At 51.6% G+C, this 14,468-nt stretch overlaps 6 protein-coding genes across 6 annotated transcripts; 4 read left to right on the top strand and 2 right to left on the bottom strand.

The window, feature by feature from the left end:
• Window positions 1-433: 433 nt before the first annotated feature.
• E0L32_005976 (uncharacterized protein) lies at window positions 434-1,139 on the bottom strand (the record flags this gene model as incomplete). The annotated part of the gene is made up of 2 exons (XM_031140557.1): window positions 434-865; window positions 1,044-1,139. The coding sequence occupies 2 exons, from the start codon at window positions 1,137-1,139 to the stop codon at window positions 434-436; spliced, it is 528 nt and encodes a 175-aa protein (XP_030995216.1).
• A 1,937-nt stretch (window positions 1,140-3,076) lies between these two features.
• E0L32_005975 (uncharacterized protein) lies at window positions 3,077-4,765 on the top strand (the record flags this gene model as incomplete). The annotated part of the gene is made up of 1 exon (XM_031140555.1): window positions 3,077-4,765. One exon carries the CDS (start codon window positions 3,077-3,079, stop codon window positions 4,763-4,765), a length of 1,689 nt encoding a protein of 562 aa, XP_030995215.1.
• A 1,032-nt stretch (window positions 4,766-5,797) lies between these two features.
• On the top strand, window positions 5,798-7,171 carry E0L32_005974 (uncharacterized protein; the record flags this gene model as incomplete). The annotated part of the gene is made up of 2 exons (XM_031140554.1): window positions 5,798-6,297; window positions 6,355-7,171. The coding sequence occupies 2 exons, from the start codon at window positions 5,798-5,800 to the stop codon at window positions 7,169-7,171; spliced, it is 1,317 nt and encodes a 438-aa protein (XP_030995214.1).
• A 934-nt stretch (window positions 7,172-8,105) lies between these two features.
• Window positions 8,106-9,955, bottom strand: E0L32_005973 (uncharacterized protein; the record flags this gene model as incomplete). The annotated part of the gene is made up of 5 exons (XM_031140553.1): window positions 8,106-8,181; window positions 8,235-8,787; window positions 8,839-9,668; window positions 9,750-9,760; window positions 9,824-9,955. The coding sequence occupies 5 exons, from the start codon at window positions 9,953-9,955 to the stop codon at window positions 8,106-8,108; spliced, it is 1,602 nt and encodes a 533-aa protein (XP_030995213.1).
• Window positions 9,956-10,786: 831 nt separating this feature from the next.
• On the top strand, window positions 10,787-12,055 carry E0L32_005972 (uncharacterized protein; the record flags this gene model as incomplete). Its single annotated transcript, XM_031140552.1, has 1 exon — window positions 10,787-12,055. The coding sequence occupies one exon, from the start codon at window positions 10,787-10,789 to the stop codon at window positions 12,053-12,055; it is 1,269 nt and encodes a 422-aa protein (XP_030995212.1).
• A 1,003-nt stretch (window positions 12,056-13,058) lies between these two features.
• Window positions 13,059-14,156, top strand: E0L32_005971 (uncharacterized protein; the record flags this gene model as incomplete). Its single annotated transcript, XM_031140551.1, has 3 exons — window positions 13,059-13,175; window positions 13,230-13,579; window positions 13,637-14,156. 3 exons carry the CDS (start codon window positions 13,059-13,061, stop codon window positions 14,154-14,156), a joined length of 987 nt encoding a protein of 328 aa, XP_030995211.1.
• Between the last annotated feature and the right edge of the window lie 312 nt (window positions 14,157-14,468).

The raw sequence follows: 14,468 nt of genomic DNA, 5'->3' as shown, positions 1-14,468 counted from the left end.
GTCGTGTTGAGGCAGTGCGTATCTCTGCACAACGAGGGGAAGGGTATGATGAAAGATGCCGATTTTTAGATGTAATTCGTTCGCTACAAAACAGTCCAGGCTAATTCATCAACTCATGTCACTACCAGGGATTGCGGACTAATTGCGGAATTTTACTTGTGCAATTCGTTTGTCATTTCAATGAATCCATGTAATCCTGCGAGAGAGCCCTGTCGTCTGTGCCTATGTGCACCTGTAAAATGCTATTCCTCCTTCCATGTAAAGACGCATGGTGATACACGCACTTGCGGTGACATCACTTCTCATTGATGCAACAGTCAAGCAAAACCTGTGTCCCTGAGTATTCCGATGATGACCCAACAGATTGTTGGTACGTAGCTGAGGGGAAATAAAATAATTAAAAGGAAAGAAAAAGCAAAATGCCTCAGCATATTCAGATCTCGCCGACGTCCTCCTCGATGTACTCCTCCTGTTCCTCAGCCTTGATAGGCTCCGTCTTGATCTCCCCGTCCTCATCAGAGTCGTCCTCGACCTTGGCGGCAGACAGAGGGGCCTTCTTGCCGGCCTTCTTGGCGGGGCTCTTGCGCTTCTTGGTCGGGCTCTGAGCCTCGAGCTCGTCGACGTCGGAGTCGGCAGTGGCGATGAGCTTGTTGTCTTCGTCGTCGCTGGCGGGGGCGGCAGCGGCCTTGGGAGTGGCCTTGGCCCTGCTCTTGGCAGGGGTCTTGCGCTTTCGGCCGGGTCCCGGGGTGGCGGGCTCGGCGGGCGGGAGGTCGGCGAAGAGTTTGGTCTTGATGTTGCGCCAGGCGTTGCCGGCGCTGCGCGGGTTGGTCATGCCGGTGAGCTCGGCGAGTTTGGCAAAGTCGACCTGTGTGGGAGGAAGAGAAAGTTAGTGAGAAGAGCGGGTGACGTATGGGAAAGCTTTTGAGCATTGTGAAGATACTTTGAAGGCGTGTTGGATGGATGAAATGGCATTCGCATGGAGAGGAGCAAGGCGTAAAATGATGCTTTGGGGGATGAAAGTCGATGGTGATGGGAAGACTTACCTCAGGCTCAGCCTTCATGCAGTGCCAGGCCTTGGCCATGATCTCGAGGTCACGCTCGGTGAGGGCACCCTTCATCTTGGGAGCGGGAGATGCCATGCTGCTGATGGTGAGGGCGATGTGGCTGATGATTGAAGATTGAGGATTGAGGATTGAGGTAATGTAGAAGTGAGCGATACCACGAAGGCGATGCTTGATGATGACGCCGAAGGAAGACGGGATGCGATGTGATGTGGGAGAGGAGAGAAAGCAGATTCGGGAGGAGAGTGGAGAGAAGCGTTTATATGGATGGGTGTTTGTGTGGAAAGGGGTCGACTGTCGGGCAAAGTTTGGACTAGGCAAATTCATCTGATTTGCTTTTGGATCCTGATATCAAAAGTCAAAAGAAACTGAAATCGTGCTGAGGTGAAAGTCTTGGATTGCTGAACAAGGGGCCACTTGATTGAGATTTGATTGTGCATTTCGAGTTGTTTTCACTCGGTAGTCAACTTGGATTTGCACAGGATCCTCGCATTCACCCCAACAAGACTTTGTCTTATCGGCCTCTACCGATTAGTGACACAGCTCCTTCTGAGTCCACTTGGCTAATACTGTTGCTCACAAGTATTGTTCCTCGGGCAAGAGAAGGCTAACCCGAGTAGCACCTTGCCTTTTCACATAGACAAGTTGATCAGAGAACTTGTGCTCCTTTCACCTGTTTGAGAGAACGCCTTGGCACGTCTCAGCAAATCACTTTAAATTTTAGCTAACCCCATATGGACGTACATTGTGACGTACACAATGTACGTCCATATGGGGTTAGTACGCGGCCCTTCGTGGAGTAAAACTTGCCGCAAGAAGTGCTCTCAAACGACTCACGGCGGAAGCATCGCGTCTCTTCTCAGGCTCAGAAAGCAATTGAATCGACAGATCTACAGAATGACTGTCGGCCATCCATGAGTTGTGAATAGTATGCTTGTCTGCGAGCGCCATCCCTAAGTCTTTGATAGGCAAGATTATCTGTTACGTAAACAGCACACTTCAATGGCCGTGTTCTCAGGTCTTCATATTATCACCCACGATAAAATTAAGGACTTGGACTCCCTATCATTTCCCAAGACAATTCCTCTGTTTGGGGTTCAGAAATCCGATCCCCTCATTGAATCGTACTCTTCCCTTTGTCTTTGGGAATATGCGCCCTGTTGGCAAATTATTTCATACTAGTGGACGAACAACTTCTTTGTCGAAGAATCATAACCTCTCGGCTTTAATGGCCACAATATTCATGTTTGCCGAGTTTGATGATGTTGAACAAGACATGCGGTAAGTCCAACGCAATTTACTTTGCCTTTGAGACAAAGACTTGATAGCGTTCACCATTGGTTAACACCTCGAAGCCAGGATCAACACATATATACGGGGAAAAGGTTGGCAACTTAGGTGAAGGCCCAATAGTTGTACAAATGCGTAAACCATGGCACCAGGGTCTCTGCCTAGGCTTTATCTCCTTTTGTCGGCAGGATTAACTTCAGAAGATTGAATCTGTCGGAAGCCTCATCAGGTCAAGAAGAGCAGCAGTGGCTGATGTCCCAGATGGGTTGGTAAAATAAGACCGCTTGGTGCTATCGTTGTAAATCCGGAGTGAATATAAACTCGGACAATGGATCTTGGACATTTGTTGCACTCATCGGGAAGGAACAGCTTGGCTGCTTTCATGACGAGGAACAATGTCTTTGATGCCGAACCAGGCACTAAATAGTGAATACAAGTGGTCAAAAGATTTCTAGTATATATACGACCCAACACGACCTGCTCTCCGAGTTCTCCTTTCTCTGCAACACTCATCAAGAAAGGTGCACACTCCCATACACACCTCTTTCCACTACAGACTCCAAGACAAACTCAAAGCCTTCGACAACGAATTCATATCCCGAGTTCAACACCTCTCCGGCATTCGTGTTCAAGGAGGACGAACCTCACTTGAATTTCGATCACGAGCTCGGAAATCCTACCCAACACTCAGCTCAACCACCAGGTGGAGCAAAAAGGACGAAACCATGGAGTACTGGTCTAGACTTCCAAATGAGATCCGCCACATGATCTGGGTTATTGTGGCAGAGAACTGTACCTATGATCCGTCCCGGCCATCTGTGCGCGCCGGTTATGCCGCCGTTGATCAACAATGGCAGCGCTACTTTGAGCCCCTGATTTTCTCAGCGATCGTTGTTGACAATGACCGAGTCCACGACATGAACGAAATCATCACGAAGCACCCGGTGCGCCGGAAGGCAGTAAAGCACATCTGGCTGAAAGTCAAACTTGCCGAGTATGATTGCGGAGAGTCCGAGGTGCCGGAATCAGCCGAGACTAAGAAGCTCAACGAGATATACCTGACCGACACTCTGTGGAATCTTCTTTCGGTCATGGCAGCCTGGAGACGGCCAAGACCGGGTCTCTATAGGGGCATCCTTGAGGAAGGCATCACTCTTGATATCGCCGTATTCTCGCCAAGCGACTGCAAGCACACCTTTCGCGACTTCCGCCTATGCCCAGACTACCCATTGCAGTCGAGAGATCCGGCCCTGATGGACTTCGTAGTCAGCCCGGCCAAGTTCCTTCGAACGCATCGACATAGCCGCAAGACGTTCGGGCTCAAAGAGCCTGTTGATGATCATGACTGCCGTGGCTGGAACCGAGTCCCCGTGCTTGGTGAATCCATTGGAGCAATTGCCCGAATCACGGGAGAGAGGCCGCTCAACCTAGACTTTTCGGACTTCTCTTTCCACAGCGAGAGGCGATTCCCCGAGCTGCCGGTCGTGTCACAATTGGTGTTGCGGCGCCAGTTTTATCGATCTGTGGCCCCCAATGTTCTGTCCAAGCTCCTTGATGAGAGTTTTACCTGCCTCACTGCATTCTCCCACGAGCAATTTCCCGACGGTTTTGGAGGGCATAACCATGGGATTTTTGGTACAGACTATGTCGACTTTCTGTGCGGTCATCGTCGTCGTGGAGAGATTTTCCCTGCGCCGAACCTGGGCCGAACAGAGCGAGGATCTCCGCTCCCGAAGAGCCTTACCGCCTTGATAGTTTTCCAAGACTCAGATCTACGGTTGGGCCATCGTGGACGAGCGATCTGCCTTGACTTCCCCAATACCGAAGCGATCTGCGACAGCCTCCGTTGCTTGGATCTCCAAAAGATCGCGCTCTCACACATCGTCTCCGCAGAGGGGTTCCTCGCCGACTACACCATCCCGAAGTTGCAGTCTGGATTTCTTCACCAGACCATCTCGCAAGTCTCAAACCGGTGCATGTTTGTATGGCCGGAGCTGAAGCACATCGCTCTGACATCAGACACGTTCGCCAACCACCCGGGCCATTTGAGTTCCGTTGTGGACCTGGCCGTGAAGATGTTGATAGCCCTCGAGTTTATGCCAAAGGTGGAGATTTTTGAGATCTGGTCCGAGAACAAAGACAACCGCCTAGTTCTACAATTCCTCCGAGCGCCGGGAGGACCTGGGTGCATCACGCTCCTCGGTGAGCAGCCGATCGGGATGAGCGTAATCCTGGGGGTCCAGTCCGCCTTGGACACCGTATTCAATAATGCCGAGGGTCCAATTCCTGCATTGACCGTCTCAGGTGGCATTGGACGAGATATGCTTGACCACCATGCGCTACGCTGTATGGTACTTGAGCCGATTTCGGCATTCCAGCGCGAGGTTGAACGCCACGCGCGGCGGAACGCTTAGAGGAACGAGTTGGTGGAACATAGATTGCATTTGTTGTCCCCTTTGTGTTGGCATTACCCGAGTGGATGGATCTCGGAGGCCGAAGGATTGATTGGGGGCGTTTCTCATTGTCAATGGCGCATACACGATGCCAACCTGAAAGTACATGGAACTGGACTCTTTGATAGCGCAATACTTTTTGTAACGATTCACCCCTAGCATATCTTATTTTCCTTGAGAGGGAAAAGACTGGGACGGAAGTTATGGCGGTAATCGTGGACCCCACGTAAGTGCATCTGGAACCGCTATTGCTCGTTCTTGAAAGAGATACATCTAAGGCTTGTTGTCGTGAAAGAAAACTCAGCAATTACGCCTTTGTTTCCCTGTCATTGTTGCCTGACTTCAAGACAAAGGTCCAAATGCTGCTCTGGGGCCACCTTCCGAGGCTTGCAACTCACTGAGACCTTATGATATCCATTTTTGTAGTGGCACACGTTCCAAGATTGGTCGCAGTTATCATTCCTCTGTCATATTGTTGTAGCCTAATCTCTAAGTTCTGCTACTTATCTTCCAACCACTTGGTTTGATAGTCGTATCAAATGGTTTGCGAGCGTACTTACTCCTGCCAGATCTGTGTTAATTATCCTCCGTGTTGTCGCAGAAAGGCTTTTAGATCAGGAATGTCCTCCTACGCCCCGTTGATCATCGCTCCATGCTTGCCCAGCCGACGAACCGGGATTACACTAAGTGCAACGTGACACCCCGCAACTAGTCTCTCAAGCAGTGCGGATCCTTCCTTAATTGTGTCCTATTAATAGTCGGCACCTGTGCCTCATCAGGAAACCATCCGATCTCAGAGAACGTGTAGGAACGTGTGGTAAGCAGCGGCACGCCATGACGATCGGTGGAGCTATGCCTATTTCTGGGCGGAAGAGAGAGCCCAGACGACGAGTACAAAATCAACTCCCGGACCACAAGATGCTGGGTTAAATCTTTCTTGATAGTCACACTGTAATTGACGGACGGTCTGCCCGTGGTGCGAAGGAACTGGCAATGCGTTGTTCACCTGTGCTCTTGCTCGCCACTCTTGTGGCTGGCTCTGTGCGTCAGAAGGGCAATCGATGCGAGCTATATCCAGAATCGCTGGATCACGGTGGGAAGCCTGTGGATGACGTGCCATCCATTCTCGATGCTTTCAAGCGATGCGGCAAAGATGGCACAGTGGTGTTTACCAAGAACACTTTCAACATCGGTAGCGTAATGAACACGACGAATCTGGTCAACTGTGACGTCGAGCTGCACGGCACCCTCAAATACTCTACCGATATTGCCTATTGGCGCCTCAAGTCCTACCCTGTCATCTATCAGAACCATACGACGGCATGGCTCTTTGGCGGCACCAATGTCACATTCAAGGGCGTGGATGGAGGGCATATTGACGGCTCAGGCCAGGCTTGGTATACATTCAACAGAGGCAAAGGGAACATGCCGGGACGTCCGATTCAGATAACTGTGTTCAATTCCACGAATGTCTGGATGGACCATCTGAGGATGTGGGAGAAACTTCTCATGCCTTATGCCTTGCGTTAGTTTGACTGACTCGCGTCCAGTGTCCAACCCATCTTCTGGGCGAGCTTTGTATGGCAAAGCAAGAATGTCTCCATTGTGAACTACTACTCCAACGCCACGAGCACCGATGGCAACAGCACCACCAACACGGACGGGTTCGATTCCTGGAATAGCGAGAACTTGCTCATCCACAACGCCACCGTCCACACCGATGATGACTGCATTGCCGTCAAGGGGAACACCACCAACATGTTGATCAAGAACGTCACCTGCATTAATGGGGCGGGCACGACAATCGGCTCCATCGGCCAGTACCCAGACATGCCCGACTACGTCAGTAACATCGTCTTTGATAACATCACATGCATCAGCACATCGGGCTGTGCCTACATCAAGACTTGGCAAGGCGACTATCTCAACAAGACCACCAATGGAGACGGGGGCGGTGGTGGCGGCGGACGTGTCAAGAATGTGACCTTCCAGAACTACCGGTTCAAGAATGTAGCCCTGCCCATCCAGATCAGCCAGTGTATCTATGCAGGTGAGGGAGGTCACGGGTGCAACACGTCCAAGCTGGCCATCGAGGACGTTCGTTGGGTCAACTACACGGGCACCTCCCGATACAACATTGGCGCGTCAATCTACTGCTCGGCCCTACATCCTTGCCCTGGTATCAAGTTTGAGAATGTCAACATCACTGGCATCAACGCGACGCTAGGACTGCCTTACTGGAACACAAAAATTCAGTACGAGGTGTTCCAGTGTGCCAACATCCTTGGCCAGAAGTGCTCTGGGATTGGCTGCAACCGCGTGGCTCCCGAGTTCTTTTCCCAGACAGTGCGCAAGAATATCCAGTAGGTGGGATTCGAATGGAGACAAAAGAAGGCAGCAAGGAGATCATGTCTAGACGCGGTTAAGGATAAACACACTGGCTCTGTTCATATCTGACTAGTGAAAAGCTACATTCATAAGACTATCCTTCAAAAGAGAGGCGGAATCAACGTGTTCTTTCCCCTCGCCCTGGGCAATTTCGGGGATATATCTCCGGCATAGGAAGCGCCGTGTGGGGTTCTAAATGCGTGTGGCTTGCAAAAGATTCTCCTAACACAGTAACCGCTTCTCCTTTGTGAGTTTTGACGTATTTCACTAGGGTGGACTCGAGGTCACGAGAGGTACCCGACATCGGGCAGCTTCTGCTAGCAATTAAAGGGCAAAAGAGCTCATCTACCTCGACATCGAGCACACCTAGGTATCTCACCTCAAACTCCGAAAAGGTTATCCACAAGGTCAATGGAACGGAAACACCGTCTTGTGGCTGGCTAGGGCTGGCCTCATCGAGAAGATCCAAGGAAAAGCAGAACAATCCCACTGGACGGTTCTCTCTCGACCTACGCTACCATGGCTTTTATCCAGCTGAGTATCCCGAAAACGAGACTGTCTCATGATTGACTCGTTTGGACCCCCCCTAGACACTCACATTTTAATGCGTGATACGACATGACAATGCATTACTAGCCCATATTCCGCTTACAGTATGATGACCGCTTTTTGGGTGATTTTGTTAGTCAAATGGGCCATCTAATTTGTATTCTCTTATGGTATGGTGTCCATATCGACATGATACCTGTGGGAGACCCTAGCTGGAGAGAATGATGCTCGAGTAACAAACAAGACAACATCGATGCAGGGTTCGAAAGACGTCACAGCTTGTTTTAAATCCTTTTGTCGCTGCAAGTTATCCCTCTTTCATTAACCCAAGGGTGGATGTTTGCATCTCGCTCGATTCGCTTGTTCACGAATCGTCATTCATAAAGTCCTGGAGCCACTTATTCCTGCCCGTAAAGCTTCGAAGCTTCTTGCCAAAGATCCTGATTAAGGCCGTCAGCAACTAAGACATTTAGAAAGTCGAGAGGATGCTTACCAGAGGGGGATAGTCAAGAAGGAGACGAAAAGGAACAGCGCCCCAAGAATGCAAAACACAACAAGCGGGCCCTGCTGTTTCAGCCAGTCATTGACAAAGTAGGTCAAGCCAAAGGTGAGAAGGTTCCTCGCGTTGATTGCGACAAACGCTTCCTCGTTGTGCTTCCGATAGCTGTCCACGACGTACCCAAACACGCAAGTGGCTGCAAACACCAAGCTCACGTTGGCAAAGCCGAAACACAGTACGGGGCCGATCCAGTGGGTCTGGAACTGGACTGTTGCACCAAAGCCAAAGAAGCCGACGGTACCGAAGATCACAGATACGATCATCAGAGGCAGTCGGAACTCTGGCTCGTAGATGCCTTTGTTTTTGCGCGTCAGATATAGACAGACATAATCGTTTAGCGGGCCTGATACAATCTCTGCCAGTGCCGTCATGATGAATGGCGACAGACTGATGAGACCAGTCTGGCTGACGGTGAAGTTGTATGGCGGTGCGACAAAAATGACTCCGTTCACGACAGAGAAGACCACGATCCACGTGATGGTGGTACCTATGAATTGGTCAGTAATGTTAATCTGTATCTAAGACTACCACGACTGACCATAGATGAGAAATGCCCAAAGGATTCCTGGGTAGAAGAATAGCACCACTGGCCTCGTAAAGACCTTCCACATGGGCGCATAACTGTATCGCCCTGTGAAGACCCTGAGAGACTGTAGATATGTGTGTTTCTTCTCAGTAGCAGCCGTCTCCTCTTGATATGATACTGGAATGGTATGATGCTCGATATCGTGCTCGTGGGCCAACTTCATGTGTCCCTCGCCGCCATCCTCGGTCTTCTCGCGCGTGTCCGGGATTACCACCACGGAATCTCGTCGATACGCCGTCTCGGGGACAAGGAAGATGACAGCCAGCATCAGGACACCAAAGAAGATGGCGCACACTCCAAATGTCCACTGGTAGCCATCAAGCTCGATGATGTACCCGGCGATCAGAGCTCCGCCAGCAATACCCGTCAGTAGGAACAAGTTCCAGACAGCGATACGCGTCGCTCGCTCGTGCACAAAGTACAAGTCGCCAATGGTGCACTGAACCAGGATCTCGTACGGCGCCATGCCGATACCCGCCAGGATACGGCTGGCAAGGAAGGAGTTGTAGTCTTTGACGGCGGCGCCCCAGACGCTTGTGGCAAACATGATAATGATGGCGATGATGTACACCGGCCGACGTCCGATGATCTTCGCGAGAGGGTTGGTGAGGAACAGCCCCAGGCCGATGCACAGGATCAGCCAGGCGGTGGCCTGCGAGAGAGTTTCGATGGTGATGCCGAGGTTCTGGGAAACCTCGACGAAGCCGGGAGACAGCATGGGGCCGTAAGCACCGACGACGGCGGCCGACAGGCCCACGATGAGGAGGATCATTTCTTTCTGCCTATTTTTCCATCGTCATCAGCGCGATTCTTGTCTTGCCGGTCTAGGAACTGCAACTCGGGAAAGAGATTCCGTCACGCACCATTGAGGCCACTTCATAACTGTCAGCATCTACTCCAATTCCATCTTGACGGGTCAAACTTGCCGACTACTCACATTCAGGGGATCGTTTGGGCTGTCGGATGGCTGAGGCACGAGGATGACATCCTTATACCGTCCTTTGCCGTGCTTGAGGAGGTCCCTCGGGACGTCTGCAAACTCCGGTGGCAGATCATCTTGATCATTCATGAAGGCTGTTTTCGTGGACGGTTAGCTCACGACTTCCATTCCGGTATATCCCCGGCTGGTATAAATCAAGTCTTACCCGTGCCAGGCACGACCTCCATCTTTTTGCACTCCAGGATTCCAAAAGGCATCGTGTCACCAGGGATAAGGAAAGTTGAACTGCTGTCAGTACCAAGAGATTGGGAAGGGCCAGAAAAACCACGAGCAAATGGAAATTTGAAAGTTCAAGTCTTGGTTTAATAGGAGAAACGGGGCCTGTGCAACCCTCCCTTAACGCGATCGCCATGTGCAATACCACCCTCCTTTTCCTTCCGGACCCTTGGGGCCATAGCCTGTGCGTTTACCCGACTCCGCGCCTCTCGTGTTGCCAGCAATCTTACTCTGACACGCTTCGCGACGACAGCAAAAGGTGGGGTAACCCTGCTCATACACTACCGTGCTATTGTTTTCGACTTGATAGGCATGGCGCGCGCATCAATAGATCCGAGCAATCAGGGCCTCCGGGGTGATATGGGGTTATGCGGGGTAGCTGACTTGTCGGCAGTTGACGCCGCTCAGCCATCGCCAAGGCACGGCATTCGGCATCGTTGCTCCATTCATTCCGAATGTTGCAGATATCAGGGAGTGCCGTCGAGAACTGGCATGCATGATCCGATGGCCAGGAGAGCCGGCCCTGCATTGTAACTCAGCTAGCCTCCCTCGACGCGAGGCTCGTTGTTCACACCTCGGCTGCTTCAGCAGCAATACGCCGTACCGAGATCTGTCGCAGAGTCTCTCATTAGTCTCGTGCTGCTAGTTACTATCTGTTTGAGCATTCCCTTCATCGTCTTCATCATGACCGCTTATCCCAATCAGCCACCAACTGGCATCAAAGTCATCATCGTCGGCGCCGGCTTCGGTGGCTTGACCGCTGCCATTGAATGCGACCGCAAAGGCCATTCCGTGACCGTTTTCGAGAAGGTGGCCGACCTCAAACCACTGGGAGATATCATCAGCTTCGGGCAGAATTCCTCTCGAATATTCCAGAAATGGCCTGGCGTCTGGGAGGAGATCCAGCCGATCATGCACCAAACTGACAAGTTTCACTACCATGATTGGCAGGGCCGCTTCGTCACTACGCAATCCTTCGCCGAGGAGCACGCAGCTTGGGGTCCGCGAGTAAATTGTCACCGAGGCGAGCTGCACCAGATCGTGTACCGCCACGCCCTTGCTCGTGGTATCGATATTCGGCTGGGTCAGAATGTGACCAACTACTTCGAGGATGATGAGGGTGCCGGGATCGAGGCGAACGGCGAGACACACCGTGCAGACCTCGTCCTCGCTGGTGAGGGAGTGAGATCCCGCGGCCGCAAGATCGTTCTGGGATTCGAGGACCCACCCCAGCCGTCGGGGTACGCAGTCTACCGGGCTTGGTTCGCGACAGATGAGCTTGCTAAGAACGACTTGACAAAGCACCTGGTCGACGGCGATACGCATAATGGGTGGATGGGCCAAGACATCCACTTCCTCACTGCAGCCGTCAAAAACGGCAAAGAGATGAGCTGGGTGTGCACGCACAAAGACGAGGCCGACATAGAGGAGAGCTGGCAGTTCCCTGGCAATAAGGAAGATGTCCTGAAGTGCTTGGAAGGGTGGGACCCAGTGGTGCTAGAGGTGGTCAAGGCTACACCCCCAGATCGTCTCTTTGACTTCAAGCTCGTCTACCGAGACCCGCTGCCGACCTTTATCTCTCCCAAGGCGAGGATCGCGCTCATTGGCGATGCGGCTCACCCGTTCCTCCCTACCTCGATCCAGGGAGCCAGTCAGTCAATGGAGGACGGTGTCACGATGGCGGTCTGCCTCGAGAAGGCCGGCAAGGAGCATATCACCGATGCTGTCAGAGTGTATGAAAAGATTCGTTACGAGAGAGTGCACAAGGTGCAAGCTACTGGTGTGTCAACGAGGGATGGCTGGCACAAGGCAGACTGGGATGCCATATGGAAGAACCCAGAGGGTCTGCATCTGAAACGAGAAGAGTGGATCTTGAACTTTGACTGTGAGGAACATGCGGCCTCAGAGTATCCCAAGGTGTTGCAGGAGCTTAAAGAAAAGAAAGGAGAGTAGCAACTTAGAGAGAAATAGAGACCCGTGTTACTTCTCCAGTTTATGTACTCGACCGAGCCTAGTTCTAAGAATGTTGTAATATGGGTGTAGATTTCGCTGGTCTTCTCATTAGTGAGTGACCATGATATGGACTAAGTCCTACCAGTGAACATACCTTCGGGGGCTCGCTTGCCGATGAAGCGTTGGCAGGGCCGGGAAAGGTGCAGCGTATGGCTCTTTTGACGAGCTCGCTTGCCAGTGGATCCATGACTGCAGCGGCAACTACGGGCTCGCCTCGAGAGTAGCGATGGCAAGCAGAAGAAGGCTAGGCAAGTGCATAAATAGCAAGATGATGTGAGAGGCCAAGTCTTGGACTCGCTTGTGTTTCTCCGTCTGCCGTCTTGGAGACGAGGAATCCTGCTTAGATACACAGGACCAAGAGGAGCATTGTTACTTACACTATCGACGACAATATCCAGGAGAAGCTCCGCAACAAAGTCGTCCTAGCAAAGTCGATATTCCTCCAATGGAGCATCGAGGATAGACTCTTTGCAGAGCGCCATCGGATTGATGGCGAAGCCCCTTCCCCTCAAGTCGATGTAACATCACGAGCGCCGAGGTTGAAAGTCTCTGAGTCCAGAACGTAGAAAACGGCTCGTTGAAGCATGCAACATTGGGGCAAGTCGATTGTCTCAATGCAACTAACATCAAAATCAAAATGGCCCAGAAGCGTTGCTGGCTCTGTAATTGGTGGGGTTATCTTGGAACTGCAGCACTTGAATAGCCTCCGCCCGATCCCTGCTTTATGCTAAAAAGCACGATTGGTGGGGTTTCTCACTCGCACCGGCACTCTGGATCTGGAACGAGACCGATTGGCGAGGCCCAGGTGTAAGTCAAGTACCAAACAAAGGTCGCATAAAGGTATCAGTATGGCTCCAAGATCTTGTTCCAAAACCACCTTGAGCCCTCGAGAATCTCCTCAACGAGTTTCTTTTCTCGTTCTTCGTTCAGTCTTCCAATCACTATGTTGTCCCATTTCACAGTGTTTGGCGTGTTGTTGCGTTTGGTGGCAGCGGCATCGCGAACTTCACCCCCATCCGGAAGCATCACGGTGTGCAGTTCAGGCTGCAACTACAACAAAGTCTGTCCCAACTTACCCGCTTTCTTTTGCCTCAACCAGCTAACTGTTTATCAGATCCAGAATGCTGTGAACTCCATTTCAACAACCTCGACTTCGGCGCATAGCATCTTCATCTATGGCGGCACTTACACCGAGCAGGTCACAATTCCTTCTCTGGCTGGAAAGCTGACCATCTATGGCTATACCACCAACACTGCCTCTTACAGTAACAATGCTGTGAATCTTCAGTGGAGCTCTAGTCTCGCTAGTGGTGCTCCGGACGATCAGCACACCTCGGCGCTGATCAACTTGTCGAAGAACGTTGCAGTGTACAATATCAACATCAAAAATACCTATGGCAAAGGGTCGCAGGCCGTGGCACTATCTGCTTATAATACTGCGCAAGGCTATTACGGCGTCGGACTGTAAGTCCGGCTTTCTTCGTCGTCTTCGAAGCACTGGCTGATTTGGTTTGATATCAGTTACGGCTCCCAGGACACACTCCTCGCACAGACTGGCAACCAGGTATACGCCAACTGTCTCATACAGGGCGCAGTTGACTTCGTGTTTGGGCAGCACGCGCGGGTCTGGATCACCAAGTCTGTAATCGCCGTTACTGAAGGGGGCCATTACATCACTGCTAATGGGCGAGATTCGTCCTCTGATCCGAGCTACTACGTGATCGACAACAGCGCTGTCCAGGCCGCCTCGGGTTTCTCAGTGGCGGCCGGAAGCGTGTATCTCGGCCGCCCGTGGAGGGAGTATGCCCGTGTCTGCTTCCAGCGATGCAGCCTTTCGAACATTATCAACAGTGCCGGCTGGACCGTGTGGAGCAGTAGCACACCGAACACTGGTCATGTAACCTTCCAAGAGTATGGAAACACCGGATCCGGTGCGAGTGGCAACAGGGCGAGCTTCGCTACGAAGATTAGTGCACCGCTCACGATTGGGAGCATTATCGGAAGCGACTACACTAGCTGGGTCGATACCTCATACTTGTAGTTTGAGAAACTGATGGTTGGGGCTTCTAGTCCAATACGGAATCCTAAAAACTCTCTATGTGTTTATCTACCGTTGATTGCCATAATGCTTATGCAAAGCTTGCGGCCCGCAAGAACCTAAGAGTATCCTCGCCACACCGCGCGCAACTTCTAAGCATCGTTGACATTGTATCACCTCTTTCCGTGGTAGGAACTTCCTGGCATTCGAAAGTTCAAACAACTCATTATGGTACAGGAGTTCGATGCTTTAATCCTAGGATCCGCTCCTGCTCCAACCCGCTCCGAATCATCAATGGCAAGCAATGCCATAGCC

The sequence above is a fragment of the Thyridium curvatum genome, assembly GCF_004353045.1.
Source record: "Thyridium curvatum strain D216 chromosome Unknown NODE_33_length_396248_cov_80.180210, whole genome shotgun sequence".
Taxonomy (NCBI): domain Eukaryota; kingdom Fungi; phylum Ascomycota; class Sordariomycetes; order Thyridiales; family Thyridiaceae; genus Thyridium; species Thyridium curvatum.
The sequence above is the reverse complement of the archived record's forward strand: the minus strand, read 5'-3'. Positions and strand labels throughout refer to the sequence as shown.